General features: G+C 39.0%; 1 protein-coding gene across 2 annotated transcripts in view; it reads right to left on the bottom strand.

The window, feature by feature from the left end:
- Positions 1-409: 409 nt before the first annotated feature.
- The window catches only part of LOC107827303 (uncharacterized protein At1g32220, chloroplastic-like), a 33,887-nt gene continuing 11,804 nt past the window's right edge, over positions 410-22,492 (bottom strand). For both annotated transcript variants that reach the window (XM_075252109.1, XM_075252116.1), the window contains exons 6-10: positions 18,820-18,913; positions 15,922-16,001; positions 2,934-2,976; positions 1,361-1,452; positions 410-994 (exon numbers count right to left, since the gene is read on the bottom strand). In XM_075252109.1, coding sequence (XP_075108210.1) covers positions 815-994; positions 1,361-1,452; positions 2,934-2,976; positions 15,922-16,001; positions 18,820-18,913 — 489 coding nt within the window. In that variant the 3' untranslated portion in view covers positions 410-814. The remainder of the gene's footprint in view (positions 995-1,360; positions 1,453-2,933; positions 2,977-15,921; positions 16,002-18,819; positions 18,914-22,492) is intronic.

The raw sequence follows: 22,492 nt of genomic DNA, 5'->3' as shown, positions 1-22,492 counted from the left end.
ATTCTCCTTTTCTCATCTTTTCCGCACAAATCTTAACTACGCAATGTAACAAGAATTGCTCTTATCTGCAAGTGTTTATTTCTACCATCAAGGAGCAATCAACCAAACCAAACAAAGTCACATATGACTAAGCTTCTAGTTGTTCGATTTAAGGAAATGAAAATCATTACCGACCATGACGAAACTATAAGACAGAGCTTCCAAAGTCATTTTTACTACCAACCTAATGTATGATAATTTTGTTTAAGGATACGTTATTGTCATTCCTGAGGGTTCTGCACTCCTAATTCCGACCAAATTTTATAACTAAAATTGTAGTACAAGTTGGACTACCGATAACAAATTGTAACTAGTCATCCAATAAGTCCCACACAATGATCTTAAGTTGTTGAAGAAATTGAACTACATATTAAAATAACCAACCTTAGCATTTGAACCGGAGTTAATTCAAAAGTTCCCCACACGTCAACAGGAAAATTTAGACCAAATGGTGTAAAGTTGTAAAGAAAACTGAACTAACTCTACCCATAAGAATATTTGACCAAACTTTAAACCACTTAATCTAAACTTTCGATACCTTAACATGTCTGCAAACTCTGACTTTCAAACTCATTGTTTTATCATGCGCCTTGCAGCCATAAAAATGCTGTGAAATATTTTGGTCCATGCCAGATGTGATTCTGAAGTAGAAACTGTAATACTTGCAAAAGATGCGGTCACCTTACCCCATTTACTACTCATTAATACCAAAGGGGAAGGAAAAATAAGAGAAGGATTCATGTGCTTGCATCATGCTATCATGCCAGTCATTCACCTACATGGATCTCTGCTGGCTGTAGCGTGAGATTCCATGAACATCAATGACACCAGGAGGGAATACAGGGTCTGTTGCAGCTCTGACAGCAACCTTTGCTACCGCAGTGACATTTACAGGAGGGATAAACAGCGGGCCAACAAGGGGAATTTGACTCAGCAGTTTTGCATGTTGCAGGATCTGAGGGAAGTAAACATTATGATTAATAATGGACGTGAAACTTATAACATAGATGTTGCAGCATATGCAGGAGAACATAATTAGATTTGCATATACAGCCAACTATTGCATATATCTTTGAAGGAGACCTCTCCCACAGTTTTTCTTCTCCTTTTCCGCTAGCAAGAGAGGAATGCGACGCACATCCTATTCGTTATCTATATATGAGGGGATACCTAATAGAAAAAAGTAAAAACTTCTATGTATGGCCTAAGTGACGCAAGGGTGAAAACGTTAAAGGAAGCAGTGCAAGTCGTCTCCTCCTTAATTGCAGCAGTATATGCATATATAAAAGAGTTCGAATGCCAGGGATCAAATGACACCTACCATCTCTAGAGGAGAACCAATTACACCTAGAGGCAGCTTCATGCTCCCAACACGACGCGTACCATAAATAAATCCAGGCCTCAGAATTACTCCTGCAAAAGACAGAAGCCGTTACAAAGTGAGCTCTTGAACTATTAAAATAAATGAATTTTCAATATTGGTATGAATAGAATAAAGATGAAAAGGATCAACATCGATATTCCATTTACTGTTCCGTACATAATAGGATAAGTGTTTCTGGAGAATCTATAGTTATCCATTCAAAAGATTGTCCGATATTATGGATTGTACTGAGGGAACTAACACAGGTAGTTTTATCCTTGTCAAGCACTTGTATGGGTATTCCAATTTCCTTTTCCATTATGACCATGCCCCAAACTTCAGTACCAAATTTTCATTTGGCTTGAATTTACATGTAGCTTAAGTTTCTCACCACACATAATTATTGCAACACATTGAGATAAACTTTTGTTATCCATCAACTGCGCAAAAAATAGCACAATATATAAATATATGTGTGTGTGCCTCTGTGTGTGTGTGTGTGTGTGTGTAGCAAAACAATCAACGAGTTTAGGGAAACTTTGCGGAGAAAAAAAACTGGTAAACAGGTAGGAACAAGAAACAGTACCAGAAATCTTGATCACTCCTCCCCTCCTCCCCAACAAAAGAAAGGCCAGGACAAAGGGGAAGGTAAGATTCCGGTTAAGGGGAAGAAGATACCAGTTAAGGAAGGGGAAGAAAGACACCAAGAAGAGGGAGAAGAGAGATCCGGATAGGGAGAGGGAAAGAAACCAGATATGAGGGATGTGGGAAAATATTGGAATGGGAAGTAATTCACTGGTGGAGAGATGAATCTCTGAGAGAGGAAGAAGAAGAAAACAGAGAAATGGGAAAAATGCATACCCTAGACCTATATTGGAAGGAATGAAATAGTTGACTTGAACCTTACCCCGAGGGATGATTAAATTCTAATTCACCACTTCGAGACGACATTCCCGAAAACAACACATAAGAATTTCGGTTTTGTATTCAATGCAGACACCAATATGCTAAGAGATGTAGTATAAATGAAATAATATGTTTTCATGTCCAAAAACAACTTCATCTTTCAAATACCCTTTTCTACTTAACTTCAGATACTACCTTTTTTAAAATATCAACCAATTCATGTCCAAACGCCTCTAAACCCCATTTGGGTTACTGAACCAACCCTTAGCACACAATTAGCTATAGCAAATAAAAGCAATCCAGCATGCTCCTACCAAGACTTCATCTGATCCTTTCAAGAGTAAATGACACATGTTGAACAATTTGCCTCTAAAGGGATGGGCTCATATGCCTACTAAAAGACATGCAAAAGTACAACAAAAATAGAAAAGCTCTAATTCTGTATTAAATAGCTCATGCATCTTTTGTCCAGAAAAGTTTAAGGATGTCAAGTGGACAGGTTTGGTATATAGCGGGCACACCAGAGATTCTGAGTACTCCAATTGACAAGTCATCAAGTTAAGCAGATATAGTGGGCACACCAGAAAATTGTTAGGAGAAATACGACTGAGCACAGCTTGCTTACCTCCATATGGATATCTGGTCAGCAGTTCAGTTTCAGCTGCCCTCTGCATGACATGATACAGATATGAACTTATCAGAAAAGAACGGATAAAGAAACAAACTACTCACTTTCGAAGTATTTCTGAATTGATGTGCGCCAAAGGGGTGGCTTAGCAGTTGAAGACATGAATAACAATCTTAGGAACATAGGTTCGAATCCCTGCAGAGGTGAGACTAGGGAAGTCTCCCCATCTATAGAGTTAATTTTAGTAAATGGCAAGAAATCCACATTTGATGGCTTTTCTTATTGCCCAAGTACAAGTTGATGTCCTTCACACAATCTTAACGTAGCCCCTTGGGGTAGCTGAATTTAAGCAGTTTTTAAGCACCACGTGCATGCTCGTTCAGCCGTTCAGGTCCAGCTGGATTTAAATAGTTTTAAACACCACATGCTGAACATCACGTTTTAAGCACTGGGGCTGATTTTTATGAATAAACAGTACGTGTTTGGATAGAAGTGCTGAAAATAAGCAGTTGATATGTTTGATTAAAAAGTCTGATAAACATTTTTTCTGTTAAAACAAACAAAATGGCCTTGAAGCTGTTCAACACTAAAAACGAGCTGATTATTGCAACATTTGATATTTTAAGTTAATTCAAATTCAAAATAAATTCGTATTCTAATTTACTAGGTTACAAATTGATTAAATAAGAGTATTTTCCATAAAGATAAGTCATTTCTTTAAATAGCATAAGATAATACAATTTTGATTTAAGTTTGCAAGTAAAAAAAACTTAAAAAGAATTTTTAGCTTTCCATGAACACCATTAGACAGCCCCCGAGATTCCGACCACTCCACTGAATCTCTTCCGACGAAGCAGCCTCCACGCGCGGCTCTTTCCGGCGACCTTTCCCCCACGCGCCGGGCGCGTGAGCCAAATTCCGGCAGCTTTCAAAAAAAAAAATTTTGGACAGCTTCCTTTACTGCTAATTCCGACCAGATTGGTACAATTTTTTCAGATTTCCGACGACTTTTATTTTTCCGGGAGCGGGAAATCTCTGTTTTGGCCCAAATTTCAGTTTCTTTTACCTCAACAGCTCAGACCATCAAATACTCCTTATAATTTCCATAACCTGAACAGCTGGGTTGTACAATATGGGAGACAACCGGATTTATTTCAACGCAGGATTCAAATCTTTTGACATCACCAGATGGAATTCCAACAAAGAGGTATGGTTCGAATGGGTGGAGAGAAGCCGCAGCATGATGAGACGTTCATCCATGGGCAGAAAGGTAATGGAATGGATTTGTGTTGTACTTAAAGAAGCGTCGAAAGATCAAATGAATTTAGTGAAGCGATGGAAGTGAAAGGAACATATGACAGAACATTTCTGTACCAGGAAATTCAACGTTCACGGAAGATACATGAGCATTCTGTCACTGAAGGGAGAAGGGAGGTCTATTATTATAATTCCAGAGTTAGCCTTGAATGCAGGTTGGAATGACATAGCAGCTAAGATAGAAAGATTCATACATCAGACCCCCAAAATGAATCCCACAGTCCCACCTAGAATCACGGTGGACAACTACCCTTATGTCAAAGCAATCAAGGAGACTAAATGGCAATCCAATACCCTTCGAGAGGCAAAGGTCAGCATAAACAATGGAGATATCTCTGTTGTGGAACCGACAGGTAGCGAGGATTCTGGTTTACTAAAAAGATGCATTGTCGGGTTTTTTGGGAAAGAAATCAATGAGAGACCCACTTTAGCAGACATAAGGCGATGGGCTAGTGTGTCATGGAACAAAGCATATGGAGTAAACATGTATGAAATGACAGGCAACATGTTTCTTTTTGAATTTCCAAACAGATTCATGGCGGAGCAGATTATGCAAGGAGAATGGAGTTGGAAAAAGTTCAAGCTTCATCTGGAATGGTGGAGTCATACTGCTGGAAGCATTCCAAACTCACAAATCGAGGAAACATGCTGGATTAGAGCCATGGGGATTCATTTACATTTATGGTCACAAAAGATCTTCAAAGAAATAGGAGATCTCTGTGGGGGATGGATAGCTACTGAAGAAGAAACTGATCTCAAAAATCATCTTAAGTTGGCAAGAATTAAAATTGTTGGTGATGGCAGAAAAACTCCCAATGAGGTTGGGATTGTAAGAGACGGTATCAAATTTTTCATCCCAATCTGACCTGAAAGACAGACAAGATATGAGCTGAAGATGCAAAAAAACGAACAATGTTTTGAAATAGAGAGATATTTGAACAATCAAGTGGGGTGCACCATATTGCAAAACACTTATAAAGGAAAGGCAAGTGTGCAACTTACACAAGGTTCGAGTTCGATGAATCAGAACAGTAAAGTGACAAACAACGAGCTGAAATCCTATGACTCCGACTTGGCTGCACAAGTCATTTTTAATGATCTCTCGTGTGAGTTTGCTGATGATATTAGGCTGAAGCCTTGTATTGAGGAAATGGGAGGACATTCTTACCTGGGGGCAAAAGAGTCCACTCCAGGGGATCCAATCCCCAATGAAAACCTTGAAAGTATGACAAAGGCAACATTCAACAGATGCAGTCAGCCAGAAGGTGGAGCAAAGATAGCAAGACTGGAACAGAAGGCAGGGGAGCAGAGCATAAACACAAATATGGGGGAAGATCAAGTTGGAAGTGCTTTGGAACAACTAAAGCACTTTAGCTCTATCCAAGATTGGGAAATCGAGGAGGTGAATCCTATAGCAGTTCAGCAACACAATCCATTAATGGATAAAGACATGGATGCAACACTATGGGTCCATCAAAATATGATCAAATTGGGGAAAATGTTTGGAGTAGATTTTCAAGGCCATGAAGAAGAAGCATTGGAGTTGTTAATGCAAATTGACAGTTGCAGACAGGTTAGAAGGGTGGAGACAGAGCTGGAGGTGAAGAAACAAAGATTCAAAGGATCACTGGAATTAAAAGGTTTAACTTCGTTTGATGTCAAATTCAAGAGTGACGGGAAAAGGAGTAGGGGAAGAGATCTATCAATCATTTCAATATGAAGATCAAAGTAATTTCCTGGAATGTAAGGGGATTAAACGACAAGAAGAAAAGGGAGATCATAAAAAGTCAAGTGCAGAACTGGAGGGCAGACATTATATGCATGCAAGAGACAAAAGTGGAGGGGGATATTAAGGAAATAGTCAGTCAAATATGAGGTGGTAGATGAGTGAGGTATGCAAGTTTAGAAGCGAGCGGAACGAGAGGGGGATTTTGTTATTATGGGATTGCAGAGTATGGAAAGGGGAGGTGTTACAGACTGGTACATATACTTTGACTTGCAAGTTCGAGGCTCTTTTACAGAATTTTCAATGTCACATAACAGGAGTGTATGCCCCAAATTGTAGAATAGAAAGGAAAATAGTATGGAGAGAAATTGGTGCAGTGAGGGGATTGATGGAAGGTCCTTGGGCGGTTTGTGGCGATTTTAACGTTACAAGGTACCCTTCTGAAAAACGGGAATGTTCATGGAGGTCCAAAGCGATGGTGGAATTCTCGGATTTTATAGAAGATATGGAGTTGATAGATCTACGACTTGAAGGAGGCTACTATACTTGGTTCAAAGGGGACAATCATACAGCCGCTTCAAGAATTGATAGATTTCTCATTTCAGAAGAATGGGATGAAAGCTTCAGAAACATCAAGCAAACTATCCAACAAAGGTTGATTTCGGACCATTCACCTGTGGCTCTATACTGTGGTGCGTGGGAACAAGCTAAATCATACTTTAAGTTTGAAAATTGGTGGCTGAATGTGGAAGGTTTTGATGACAGAATTAGAGACTGGTGGACATCTTTTGAATTCTCAGGAAGACCAGATTACATTTTAGCTTGCAAGTTAAAAGCTCTCAAGGGCAAGCTAAAAGAATGGAGTAGAGTTTATGAAGGTAATTTGGGACTGCAAAAAACAAAATTGCTAAGTCAACTAGCAGGTTTTGAGACAACACAACAACTAAGAGCGCTGACAGAGGAGGAATCAGTGAGGAAAGCAGCTACTCTAATGGGGATTGAGGAACAACTCAAGAATAAAGAAATTGTATGGAGACAAAAATCAAGAGCTCTGTGGCTCAAAGAAGGGGACATGAATACAAAAATTTTCCATCGCACTGCAAATGCACACAAGAGAAACAACAATATTGATCAACTAATGATTCGACATGAAGTAGTCGAGGATCCTGACAGAATAGAGATTGAGATAACTGAATTCTACAAGGAGTTATACAAAGAGCCTGAAGAGTGGAGACCAACGGTCAATTTCGAAAATAGATCAAGAATTTCTGAATCAGAAAGGGAGCTTTTACAGAGTAACTTTGAGGAACAAGAAGTTTTGACCTGTTTGAAGATGTGTGCAAGTGACAAGGCCCCAGGTCCGGATGGATACACAATGGGTTTTTTCAGAAAGTGCTGGGACATTTTGAAGGAAGACATCATGGCGGCCTTCAACAACTTCCATTCTCAGGAGATGTTTGAGAAAAGCTTCAATGCAACATATATAGCTTTGATTCCAAAGAAGACAGGTGCGAAAGAATTGAGAGATTACAGACCGATCAGTCTGATAGGGAGCTTCTACAAATTGCTCTCAAAAGTCTTAACCGAAAGACTTAAAAGGGTGGTAGGGAAAATTGTCGATGCTCAACAAATGGCTTTCATCAAAGGAAGACAAATAATAGATGCAATGTTGATTGCCAACGAAGCTGTGGATTCAAGAATAAAAAAGAAGGAACCTGGAATCTTATGCAAATTAGATATTGAGAAGGCCTATGATCATGTAAATTGGAGCTTCCTACTCAGAATGTTAGAACTCATGGGTTTTGGGCAGAAATGGAATAGATGGATGAAATTTTGCATATCTACCGTAAAATTCTCCATTCTCATAAATGGATCTCCTAAAGGTTTTTTCCATTCACACAGAGGTCTAAGACAATGTGATCATTTATCTCCCTTTCTATTCATTATAGCCATGGAAGGATTGAACAACATGATCAAAACGGCTAAAGTTAGTGGATGGGTTAAAGGTTTTGAGGTAAACAGGAGTGGGGCAAACAATCTAGAGATCACACATCTCCAATATGCTGATGATACTCTAGTCTTCTGTGATGCCGAAAAGGAACAACTTAGATTGCTAAGAATCATTTTGGTCTTATTTGAGGGAGTCTCAGGATTACACATCAACGGGAGAAAGAGCAATATTTTTCCCATTAATGAAGTTAACAACATGGAGCAACTGACACAGATATTGGGAGGAGAAGTTGGGTCCCTACCAACTGTTTACCTTGGGATGCCTCTTGGTGCAAGATCCAAATCAAAAGAAATCTGGAATTCAGTCATAGAAAAGTGTGAGAAGAAGCTGTCAAGATGGAAATCACAATACCTATCATTGGGGGGCAGGCTAGTTCTAATCAACTCAGTATTAGACTCACTTCCTACTTATATGATGTCTTTGTTCCCAATTCCAGCAGGCATTTTACAGAGATTGGACAAACTCCGAAGATCATTCCTTTGGCAAGGTAATAAGGAGAAAAAGGTCTTTCATTTAGTTAAATAGAAGACACTCACAATGGATAAAAAACAAGGTGGTTTAGGAATAAGGAATTTGAAGAATCATAGCAAGGCTCTTAGAATGAAATGATTATGGAAGTACTCTCAAGAACCCCAATCTTTATGGGGCAAAGTGATCAAAGCAAAGTGTTAGCGGAAACGTAAAAGAAAGAACACAAGATTTAACGTGGTTCGGATCAAAATAATCCTACGTCCACCAGAGAACAATTTCCCTTTTAATATTAACAAAGGAAGGGGAGATTTCCCAATTACACTTAAGAGAATTTCTCTCTTTAACTCTCTACTCACTACAATGTATTGTATTATTTTGGGATGATTTCTACAAGTGAAGGAGTGCATCTATTTATAGAGGTAAAGACCTCCTCTTGATGTCATTGGTGACATCAAACTACCTCCTCTTGATGTCATGGGTGACATCAAAGGAGGAAGCTTCCTCCTAGCATCCACACCAACTCTTTCCACCAACTCTTCCAATTGGCATGCCATTATTGACTAAACATAAACCAACATTTTCAGCATGCCATTGTTAACTAAACATAAACCAACATTTTCAATCTCCACCTTGGTTTGCGTTTCGAGCGTGTGAACAACTCTGGCCAAAACTTCTAAGCTTACTGGGCAACCCCGTTGTAAGAAACAAGAAGAATCAAACCATTGTTGAACATACCACCTCCACCTAGCAACTGTTCTCTTCGGAGTTGCATCAGTTGATGCACACCCCCGCCAAGTCCTTGCAGTGTGCAAACTTAGCGAGCGGGACTATCTTGGTCAACATGTCTGCAGCATTATCGTCTGTGATAACCTTCACGACCTTGATAGTTCCCTCATCAATAACATCTCGAATAAAATGAAATCTGACATCAATGTGTTTAGTGCGCTCATGAAATCTCTGATTTTTCATTAGATGAATAACACTCTGACTATCACATCTAAGAGTTGATTCCAGCTGAACCAAACTCAATTCCGCTACTAAACTTTTCAACCAGATAGCTTCCTTTACCGCCTCCGTTGCTGCCATGTATTCTGCTTCTGTCGTAGACAAAGCGACAATCGACTGCAAAGTCGACTTCCAACTGACGGCACTGCCAACGAGGGTAAAGATGTATCCAGTTGTGAGATCTCCTGCATAGTCAGAATCCACATAACCGAGAATTGAAATACCTGTACCACTTTTTCGAAAGGTAAGACCAACACCAGAAGCTCCTTTGAGATATCTCAATATCCACTTGACAACTTCCCAATGCCTCTTTCCTGGGTTGGACATGTATCTACTTACCACACTTACAGATTGAGCAATATCTGGACGTGTGCATACCATAGCATACATAATACTACCAACTGCACTAGCATAAGGAATCTTTGACATATGCTCCACCTCATCCTCGGACTGAGGCATTTGTGACTCTGAAAGTTTAAAATGAGGAGCTAATGGTGTACTTACAGGCTTGCACGTTTGCATATTGAATCTTTCGAGAACCCTTTCAATATACCTCTTCTGAGAAAGATGTACAACATCGTCTTCTCTTGAAATCTCCATACCAAGGATTTTCTTTGCAGCTCCTAAATCCTTCATGTCAAATTCCTTACTCAATAGTTTCTTCAAAGCATTTATCTCTGTAATGTTGTTAGCAGCAATAAGCATATCATCAACATACAACAGTAAATAAATCATTGAGTTACCAGACATCTTCTTGTGATACACACAACTATCAAATGCACTCCTTGAGAATTCATGTGTAGTCATGAATGCATCAAACCTCTTGTACCACTGTCTAGGGGATTGCTTCAAACCATACAAAGACTTCTTTAGTTGGCATACGTGATCTTCTTTTCCCTCAGCTAGGAAACCTTCTGGTTGATCCATATAGATTGTCTCTTCTAGATCACCGTGTAAGAAAGCAGTTTTGACATCAAGCTGTTGAAGCTCCAAGTCAAATTGTGCAACCAATGCTAGTAGCACGCGAATTGAGCTATGCTTCACGACCGGAGAGAAAATCTCATTGTAGTCAATTCCCTCCTTTTGGCTGAAACCTTTTGCAACCAATCTCGCCTTGAACCTAGCATCTTCCACTTCAGGAATTCCCTTTCTTTCGGTAGACCCACTTGCATCCAACTGTCCTCTTCCCCTTTTGTCTTTTCACTAAGACCCATGTCTGATTCTTGTGAAGAGACTCCATCTCTTCAGTCATGGCTAACCGCCATTGTGCGGCATCCTTGCAAGAAGTTGCTTCAATATACAAGGAGGGCTCCAGATCTTTAATCTCTTCTTGTGCAGCTACGAACGCATATGCAATCAAGTTTGCTTGATTTATAAGGCGTTCCGGTTCTCGTGTCTGCCTCTTCTCCCTCCCCTTCGCAATTGTGTATGGTTCATTGACAGCAAGTTCTTCAACGCCTACGTCTTCTGACTCATCTTTAACCTGAGTCTCTTGATCCTTTTCCTTGGCAAGCTCCACCGGAAGCTCCACCTGCTCGTTGTTCTTGTTTCCTGAAAACTCCACGGAAACTTTACGGGGATCAAGTATAGAGGATTCATCGAAGGTGACATCTCTACTAACTATAAATTTGAGTAAAGACAAACACCAAAGTTTGTACCCTTTTACTCCATCCACATACCCTACGAATATGGCCTTCTTAGCCCTTGGTTCAAGCTTTCCTTCATTAACGTGATAATAAGCTGGACACCCAAATACTCGTAAGTATGAATAGTTAGAGGGTTCACCTGACCATACCTCATTCGGAGTCTTAAAGTCAATTGCCGATGCTGGAGATCGATTGACAATATGAGCAGCAGTGTGAACTGCTTCAGCCCAAAATACTTTGGACATTTTGGCTTGTAGGAGCATACAACGAGCCTTTTCAAGAAGAGTTCTGTTCATTCTCTCGGCAACTCCATTCTGCTGTGGGGTATGCCTGACAGTCCTATGTCTTGAGATCCCATGAACCTTGCAGAATTCATTAAACTCTTCATTGCAAAACTCCAAGCCATTGTCTGTGCGAAGATACTTGATTTTCCGCTCCATTTGATTTTCAACCAAAATCTTCCACTCTTTACATGCTTCAAAAGCATCACTTTTTGCCTTCAAAAAATACACCCAAACCTTTCGTGAGAAATCATCAATAAAAATGAGAAGATACCTCTTTCCGCCCTTCGATGGAAGTTTAGAAGGACCCCATAAATCTGAATGGATGTAGTCTAGCACTCCTCTTGTCTTGTGTTTGCCAGTGCTGAAGCTGACCTTCTTCTGCTTCCCTAGAACGCAGTGCTCACAGAAGTCAAGCGTGCTGATCTTCTCACCTTCCAAAAGTTTACGATTGCTCAACATCTCCAGTCCACGTGCGCTCATATGACCCAGTCTCATGTGCCATAGTCTTGCCTTGTCATCATTAGATAACTGCACTGTAGATGCATTTGCAGAGCCAACAATGGTGCTTCCGGCCAATGTGTAAAGGCCGTTCTCCAGCTTGCCTTTCAGCATGACTAAAGAACCTTTAGTCACCTTCATAGTTCCTGCTTCGCTCATGTACCTGTAGCCTTGTTCATCCAGAGTACCCAAGGAGATCAAATTCTTCTTCAGATCAGGAACATGATGGACTTGTGTAATAGCCCTCACGATTCCATCATGGCAGCGAACCCGAACTGAGCCAATGCCAACTATTGCACAAGTTGCATTATTGCCCATTACTACGGTTCCTCCACTTTTCTCGTAGCTGCTAAACCAGTCTTTTCGGAACGTAATATGCAGAGTACAAGCAGAGTCTAACACCCATTTGTTTTCATAACTACTATTATTATTACACAATGTTGTTAGTACATAATCATTATCAAAATTATGTACCTGTTCAACTGTAGATGCACTCGCCTTTTCCTTGGACTTTGACATTGGGCAATCTCGTTCAAAGTGCCCCTTCTTGCCACAACCCCAACACTCTGTATTCTTCTTGTTCACACGAGACTTTGATCTGTGCTTTGATTTGGTCTTTCCCTGTTGGCTAGTCCGGCCTCTTACAAAGAGGTCACTTGCCTGGTTATCTCTATCTCCTTCAATGTGTCTCCGCACATCACTAGAGTTAAGTGTCTGCCGCACTTGCTCAAGCTTGATAGGCTCCTTGCTATACATCATTGAATTCTCAATATCACGATATCCTGAAGTCAATGAAAATAGCAAAGCACATGCAAGCGTCTCCTCCTCCCTTTTAATTCCTGCAATCTGTAAGTCCATGACAAGTTTATTAAACGCATCTAAATGATCTTGTAACGAAGTACCTGACCCCATCTTAAATGTGTGAAGACGCCGTTGTAACAACATTCTTGTTGTCACTGATCGGTCTTGGTATAGCCCTTCTAGCTTTTCCCACAACTGTTTGGCCGTCTCTTCGGTACCCGTACTCACTTCACAAAGCACGTTAGGTGCAAGGGATAGTTGGATTGCACTCAATGCATCCCCTTCAATCTTCTCCTTGTCGGGAGCTGATATATCCGTAGGATACTTTCCGTCAATAGCATGGATTGAACCTTCCCTCCGCAGTAACGCCATCATCTGGATCTTCTAGATATTGAAGTTGTTGCGTCCATTGAATCTATCAATTTCAAACTTCATGGAACTCATATTTGCTTGTTCTTTCTCCTTGGATCGTTAAAGAATCCTGTCGCTCTGATACCAATTGTTAGCGGAAACGTAAAAAAAAGAACACAAGATTTAACGTGGTTCGGATCAAAATAATCCTACGTCCACCAGAGAACAATTGCCCTTTTAATATTAACAAAGGAAGGGGAGATTTCCCAATTACACTTAAGAGAATTTCTCTCTTAACTCGCTACTCACTACAATGTATTGTATTATTTTGGGATGATTTCTACAAGTGAAGGAGTGCATCTATTTATAGAGGTAAAGACCTCCTCTTGATGTCATTGGTGACATCAAACTACCTCCTCTTGATGTCATGGGTGACATCAAAGGAGGAAGCTTCCTCCTAGCATCCACACCAACTCTTTCCACCAACTCTTCCAATTGGCATGCCATTATTGACTAAACATAAACCAACATTTTCAGCATGCCATTGTTAACTAAACATAAACCAACATTTTCACAAAGTATGGTGAGGAAAATAACTGGGTGTCAAAAAAAGTCAGAACATCATAAGGAGTAAGTGTGTGGAAATCCATCAGAGAACTTTGGCCTATAATGAAGAATCACTCCTCCATAAGAGTGAACAACGGAAGGAACACATCATTCTGGAATGATAATTGGTTAGGAAACGGAAGCTTAAAGGAAAGATACCCCGACATGTTTAGTTTAGCACAAAACCAGCATAAGACAGTAGCTGATATGAGGAGTCATCAAGGATGGGAAATCGCTCTAAGAAGATAGTTGAATGACGGGGAGATAACAAGATTAGCTGACCTTTACAAAGAGCTGGAAGCATTTAAAAGATTACAGGAAGGTTTTGATTCACTTTGGTGGAAGAGGCACAACAGAGGGGTATACCGGGTGAAGGATGCATATAAGATTTTGAATCATAATAATCAACAGGTGGAACCATGGCCTTGGAAACATATATGGAAAACAAAGATTCCATACAAGGTAGCTTGCTTCACTTGGCTACTAGCAAAGGAGGCGGTATTAACCCAGGATAATCTCATAAAAAGGGGAATTTCTCTGTGCTCAAGATGTTTTCTGTGCGGGGAAAATGCTGAAACTGTCACACATTTGTTTCTACATTGCAAGATTACAGACCAACTATGGAAAATCTTTATTAGTCCTAGGGGTATTTCATGGTCAATGCCATACAGGCTTAAAGATGTCCTTTATAGCTGGGAAAAAGCTGGAGCTGAAGCAACTAGTAGAGATAGATGGAGGACTGTCCCGGCTTGTATCTGGTGGACAGTTTGGAGGGAAAGGAACGCTAGATGTTTTGAAGATAGAAGCAATCCAGTGCAGAAGATCAAATCAATTGTATTCTTCTTTTTTGTTTTTGGTGCAAACAGATTTACACAGAAGATACATTGACAATCATAGACATACTAGGATCTTGCTAGGTCTCGAACTAGAACATCTACTAATCCTCTCCATGTAAATTTGGTTTTCAGTGCAACCTATGTACTGATGTTTTTAATATATACAATAGTTACCAATTCAAAAAAAAAAAATACTTAAATAGTGCAAAAAATTCATATAAAAATCACAAGCATTCAACATTACAGAGTAGACCCTAAATTTATTGTTCAAATCTAGCAGAACAGTAATGACAAAAGTTTATTGTGAAAAGACCACTATTTTGAGATTTTGAAAAGGAACCCAACAGTTCCACATGAAAATCCATGCAAGAGGAAAAGAAGGATCAAAAGACTTCTACTATAGCTAACAATTGCAAATATCACATTCCCAATGGGAGGTTAACCTATAAAAATTAGTTCACCTGCAAATAGAATGCCTCTTGTCTGGGCAGAAGCACCAGAGTTAAAATTTCCTAGATCCTCGCATGTTGGAGCTTTTAAGTTTTTAATTAGTTGTAAGCATTAAGTACCTCAGAACTGAAGCATTTCAGTGTAATCAGATGCTAAAAATGCAGATTAAAATGAGACCATACAGTAGCTACGCCAAAACGGTTTTGCAACAACTTTTATTTGAGCCGTTATCTTGGGGTTTAGATGAGTAAGGCACATTCGGCAAAGAAATTGAAGATATAAAATGCTTCCCTTTGTGTGGATAAGATGGTTTTATAAGAAATCAGCTACTGATGATGTTGAGTTTACAGTTACAAAAACAAATAAGAGGTGGCCACAGTGCAGTCCAAGCAATGAAAGAAGGAAGAAGAAATTAGCGAAAGAAAATGGGAATATTGGCTTTTCTTGAGGAAAAGGTGCTTCAGAGAATATGAACATATGAAAGGAATAATAAAGTAAACTACTTGGTCAGATAGAAATAGCTTTTAGGCTAAAAACCAATTAAGTTGGTTTTCGAGTAAGGAATCCCTAGTTGAATGATTCCCAATCAACTTTGTCCTGTTAAATGAATCCAGTTTTCATTTCGTTGGGGAAAATCTCTAAAATCTAATGTAGGTGCGAATTCTCGCCTTTCATTTGCTTCTCTTCGATGGAAGTTTGATTTTTCCAAGGTACTTATTAGATCGAATGTACTTATTCCATCTAATAGGCACAAGGAATCGTGATGTCTTTCTAAGGTATTGCGGGGCTCTTGATTAGCTCTTATTTGTGGTGCACCCCAACTCTATCTTTTGACTTGTTTTGACTTAAAAGCAGTTGGTTTAAAAGCACTTATGATGCTTACCAAACATAAAAAAATAAGACAAAGTGCTATTAAGCTGGTTTGACCAGCTTTAAGCTAACCTAAACACCCTCAAAGTCACTTTTGAGTATTAGACAAATACCTTTCCCTCATAATAACCTTGTAACAAGTAATTTGCAACACCAAAGTCCGCAGCAGAGATGTAAACAAATCTTTTAACACCTGCACACAGAAATGAGCCATGTATACAGTGTCACTGACCCAATATCCCACAAAATATATTTAGATTTACTTTATAGAAGTGTGCTGACAATTTTCCCTTTTTCTTAAACCAATCCATGCATCAATTAAAGATGTGGGATACAAGGCTCAATGAGAAATACAGCAGAAAGACCACAGATTATACTACCTCTACAAATTACTCCTGTTCAAATATGCATACATATAAATGAGTTGAAATCTGGCTAGATTTTTTTTACCTTTCTGACAGACTAATAGTTGCGTACGCAAATACAACTTTTGCAAAGATACCCAGGCTCATATAACAATTCCAAGATTTATCCCTCCTCGTCCCATATGATCTAAAATGTGATTGTTTTACACTAAGGCCCTCTTAGGAAACATTTGAAAAACCAAGATTCAAGTGAGGAGTGAATATGTATGAACATTTGGGCAAAAGCTACCGATCATTGGTCAACCATGAACAATTTCTTTTATCATTAGAAAATGAATCTAGTAAACTCTTCCTGCACATAATGCATCAATTAGGATTTTAAGGACTATCGTGGCTCTCAAGCACAACAAGTGATTGACATGCACTCTACCAAATACTACATTAAGTGAAACCTTCAGTCAGAAAAAAGAGGTTGAGGAGCTCTCCCTTTCTTAGAGATGGAACAACGGAGGTACAATAAAAAAAATTAAGTTGGAATCCGAGATGAGTAGGGGTTCAAAATACATGTCTTTAGCATTTAAAAGTTCAGTACTGAGACAAGCCAAACAGACTGTGAGACATATTCACTCTTCTATATTTAAATCGAAAGGAAATGGAAATTACAACAAAGAAAAAACCATCTTATCGACCGAAATGAAAGATGGTGGCATAGTTTAAGACTCGAGCTGAAATATTTGATATAGTCACAAATACGTCACAAATACAGTTTGCGAGTAATGGTTAAACAATTTGAGGGGCTTCAAGAAACTGAATTAGGCTGCCTAAATCTGTGAGATAAGTTTGATTTACTCATGTGTGATGTGTTTTTCCGTTCCTATTGATCATTGCAGTCCACTAACTAGTTGAAGACACTCCTTGCTGCTAATCGCCTTAATCCCTAAATGTTAAAATAGAAAAAAAACTTGTCATTGACTTAATTTAGTAACGATGTACAACAAGTGCTCCTCATATAGGAATCTTAGGTGGTAGCTATTCGATCTATGCACTAGAAAGGTAAATAAATATTATATAATGAAATACATAATATCTTACGGCATCAAGTAGCATTCTATAAGATTTTCCTTGTTCAAGAATAATTAATCTTAGATGCGTATGAATCTACACACATAAACCTTTGATCTTCTAACTGGCCCCCTCAAACTCAAAGTGGAGAACCCAATTTGAGTTGCATATTTTGGACACAGAAAATTGAAGTCGAAATCTTGCCAGAATAGCACATAACCACCAGAAAGAAGATCGATGTTTGAATTCTTTCTTCCGGAAAGTCAATTGGTAATAACGCAACGAAAGAAGGTGATTCTTACACTATACACGAAAAGGAGTTTATTCTCAATCATCAAAAAGATATATGGTGTTACCAATCTCCGGTACAATATCAGTATAACTTGAATTGGTATAACAATGACAAGAAACATAAGATCTAGAGGAGCGCAATGGTCGCATAGAAAGAAGCACTGATGGTCGCGGAATAGAATAAAGGCACCAGAATGATTGTCCGAGAGATAAACGGTGCTTGAACGAACTTAGAGAAGGGAACGGCGGAACATGTCAAAGAGGAGTGATGGATGAATGGTCACCGGTGAGAGAAGCGATGCCTACACAATCTTTTGGAGAGTAGAGGCACCAGTTTTCTGTGAGAGGAGAGACACTGAACACCGTAAGGAAAAGAGAAGATGAAAACATAGTTGGACGGGCAGCACACGTTGGCCGGTGCCTAGAATATTTTTTCCTATTTTTAACGTGAAGAAAACAAACCTTGAGCCTAGCTCATGGGATAAAGATTGCCCAAAAGGCCAAAAGCATATGAGGAGATAACAACTCATTGCTTAACCAATATGAGACAGTCTAGCACCTCCACGTGCCTAACCCTACTTATTTGGAGTGAAGATAACATAATGCCGGGGCCTAACATTAGATAAACCAAAAATAAAGACTGGTTAAGCTCTGCTACCATGTGAAGAAAATGAACCTTGAGCCTAGCTCAACCCTAGAAGCTAGCATGAGATTGCTTTACACAATAAGGAAACAACACCATATTCTCTCAATGAAATGAGGACAACCTAAACAATAGAAGACGGAAGTGTTTTGGAAATCTTACGTTACAATTTTTCCTACAACGCAAAAGTTTGGCCATGGTTGAAAACTATATCTGCCATTAATCACATTATGCCATCGACAATTTGTTGTTGACCTGTTTCAAGCATCTACTAAATCATTTCCTATCAACAATACGTTTCTGGCCCATAATTACTCAAATTCAACCCATATTTACCTACTAGAGGCAAATAGTTAAAGACTAGGTTGAATGGAGCAACCTACTATAGAAGCAAAACCAAATGTGGTTATTTGATTAATTTTAGCTCTAGCCATTATACTCGAGGCTTGAGATATGCAACGACACCAAGAATTACATTCTTGGAAAACTGCTTTATAGGCAAAAAGGAAAAAAATCCTAGTCGAAACCAAAACTTCTTTGACATCGCAGTATTCAACTAACATTTCCACAGAAAAGCAGGGGTACACAGAGTCTCACGCCAGAGGTGCTTAAATACCATGAAAAATAGAAAAATGGAAACTAGCTAATACCTTCTTGTGAAGCAGCTCTGATTGCATTTATGTTGGCTGTCCCATTTATTTTATACATGTATGAGTTAGATCCAAAGCCACCCACACAAGAGATCTGCAAATACAATTGCCTCAGGACTTATTCTTGCACAAAAGAAAAAAGGGACGGTTACACTAGATTCATATGAAGCAATACCGCATTTAAGATGGAAAAGTAAAGAAGGATGTTGTAGGACCTTAGAAGGAGCAAGTAGACTTCACTAGACGGAATGTTATTACACATTGATTCAAATAGTATCCTCCATCTTATGAATCCTGTGCAGCTCAAGCTCAATTATATAAGAAAAAAAATTCTAGTTCTATGCCTCTGGTCCTATATTTTTTTTTTCAATCAAGTACATAAGTTCTCATTGATGAAAGGGCCAAAAACAAAAGCAGCCGTATACAAGGGGTATACCCAAAGATAAAAACCTACACAGGTGGTTATATGCCTCTAGTCCTATTCAAAATGTGCCTGAAGTTCCAATTTACAACACATAAGAAAAATTCTAATTATGAGGAAAGATGGAAAAGGTTGCAGATTTCAGACTTAGACGTACATCGATCCTATACCCATAAAAACATAAAAATGCAATTCTAGTCATGAGATAATGCAACAACAACAACAACAACCACCACCCAGTATAATCCCACAAGCGGGGTCTGGGAGGGTAGGATGTACACAGCCTTACCCCTATCCTAGAAGGACAGAAAGACTGTTTCCGATAGACCCTCGGTTAAAGAAGGTGAAAGAAGTCCTGATAGCAAGTAATAGCAAGACAAATAATTAGAATGAGACAATGCCCAGTCATAATTTCGATAAAAGCCAGTCACATGTGAACTTGTTTATGCTGCATTTGTTTTGTGTTATTTCCTGAGTGTTGGTTAGCCATATTAATTAACAATGAACCAATCCATGAGCTGACAGCAACTTGTACTTATAATTTGTCTTCAGTTGTCATCACATGTTCCTTCAGATAGAATAAACAGCAGCTTCATAAGGGATTTCCGGTGCTCAACAGAAGATTATTTCGCAGCCAAAAAATCACAATTGAGCAAATCAAAAGTCCTATCTAAGCCATAGTAGCATCAATTACAGTATAGAACTAGATTGCCGACATCTTCTTGACAATGTCAAAACGAGAGAATCTACAGTTGATGAGGTTGATAGGACATGCCAAAATCTGAAGGTTCCATTCTTTGACCAGCTCTCCCAACCAAACCCAAACTTGCATGCACGGTGCATCTAAGTCCCTATTCTGTTGTTCCATTTTGGGACGAAAAGAAAAGAATCCACAACCTTTACCAAGTACGAATGATAGTCGACCACCAAATCCCTTGGTCCGCAATAACTGCCCAAGCCACAAGCACTTTTGTACCTATACCGGTTTGAGCAGCCAAAACATTGATATAGAATGACACACCTAGGTCTCAGGATGAGATTCTGAAAGAGTAGTACCGAAGAAATTCTTTCTTGATTCCATCTATAGAAGTCCATATGCGTGAAATTATGCTTTTTTTAAGAAACCGGGGTGTTTGGATTAGCTTTTGTGCAAGCTATGTTTAACCTGACGGGAAGAGGATTGGTTTCAGTTATTCAACTGAAATTTCCCGTGTAAGATCCTAGAATGACCTAGGTGAATATCTCTACTTTTCCAATGGATTTTCCCTCTTCTCTTGCCTCGTGTGTATCTTTGTAATTCCAGCATTTAACCCTGAGAGAAGTGTTTTTCACTATTCTTTTCATCAGATTAATAGTTCTCCTTTTTGTCACCGATCCAACAAACAAACAAAAAAGTATTCTCCATTTCTCAAATGTTCTAACCTCCGTTCCCAGCAAGAACGCTCAATATCTCACATGTTTCTAAGCGTGTTGCATCAGAATATATCCAATAGTTTCTCGCATTAGGTTTTATCATCCACAATTCTCTTTTTCACAAATTTCCTATTGCCATTCCTAGGAGTAGAGCTTAGGATCTTACATGTTTCCGAGCCATGTTGCATTACAGTAGGTCAAAAAATTTCTACCATAGTCTCCTCACACAAAGGAGAAAGAAAAGGGCAGTCTAGTACACAAAGCATCCCGCGCTCACGCAGGGTCCGGGAAGGGCCGCACCCCAAAGGGTGTGATGCAGACAGCCTAATACAAGCATTAGTGGTTGCTTTTACGGCTCGAACCCGTGACCTACAAAGGAGAATCGAAGAGAAATTCTCTGATGCTTCCGAGTCCAACCATCTCTGCTACTCAGCTAATACTAATCTCCTTCTCACATGCCTATTGGACAGACCAAGCAGTCCTTTCTTAACTTTGAGAAAATCATATCCAAAATAAAAGTACTACCACCATTAAATCTCCAAAGAGGGACATTATGTACTCCTAGCAATTAACGTTTCAAATTAAACCAGGAAGTAATTGAAACAAAAATCCATCTGTAACTGCCACTGCTGTGTGCATCTTATAAAAGGCCTATACGAAAAGCCAGATTTTGATCTTCACCGACGAGCTGTGTGCACATCAAGCTAGCTTACACTAGAAGAGGACAGAAGAATAAATATTGATATTATAGTACTGATCAGACTTTGCACAAGGTTCAAGTAATAAACTTCAAAAAGAAACAAATCCGTACAAGGTTCAACAGTTCTCTTGTGAACATTAGCTGGAGCATATTAAAACATTCATGTGATCGGAAAAGATATTACTCAGCCACCTAGACAGCTTACTTTGGATTACCATGTCAATTTAAAAATTTTCTTTAAACATTAACTAATGGATTAAGAAAACCTATGTACAGGTGAAAGGTACCTTAATACCCTAAAGCAAATCTTACAACTAAACAATGCTAGAAAATACAAATGCTATAAATGTCCAAAAAAGATTCGTTAACCAATAACTAGGGCAGAGGGAGTAACTTCATATTTATTTTCATTCCCCCATGCCAACACCCACAAAAGCGGTGAAAAGTTCTTCAGGAAACAGTTCACAGTTCAGCTTCTGGAACACAGGATTTTGTATACTAGTATGGCCCGAAAAGTTCTTCAGGAAACAGTTCACAGTTCAGCTTCTGGAACACAGGATTTTGTATACTAGTATGGCTCCTGCGCAAAGATTACACACACAAATAGAGAGTTGGATGGCAGTCTAAGAAGGGAAAGGAAGAATATTATCCCACTATAACCCGACAAGTACAGTAGACCGGTAATATTTAAACTTTAGTCAGGCGCACGCTTTAATCTTAGAATTTTTTTGGCAACAAAGATGATCTTGAACTTTTAAAATACAATAATCTGACACTTCTATTAGATTCATTTACTCAAATTCCATGGGATTAAAAAAATAGAAACAAAAATGTTTTACTGTTTTTATTCCATGTATAAAGATGCTTCATCCCTTTCACTTTATTTATCTATTTCCATCCTTCCCACACTCCAGATGAAAAGAAGAAACGTCTCCCAAAATTTTTAATTAATCAAATTTCAACAACAACAATCCCAGTAGAATCCCACAAGTGGGGTTTGGGGAGAATAATCTGTACCCCTACCTCATGAAGATAGAGAGGATGTTTCCGATAGACCCTCGGCTCAAGAACAGTTAAAAGAAAGGAATACACAAATAATAGCACCAACAAGGTAATAGGCAATAGAAACAAATGGCAAA

Source organism: Nicotiana tabacum, chromosome 1, assembly GCF_000715075.1.
Source record: "Nicotiana tabacum cultivar K326 chromosome 1, ASM71507v2, whole genome shotgun sequence".
Taxonomy (NCBI): domain Eukaryota; kingdom Viridiplantae; phylum Streptophyta; class Magnoliopsida; order Solanales; family Solanaceae; genus Nicotiana; species Nicotiana tabacum.
The sequence above is the reverse complement of the archived record's forward strand: the minus strand, read 5'-3'. Positions and strand labels throughout refer to the sequence as shown.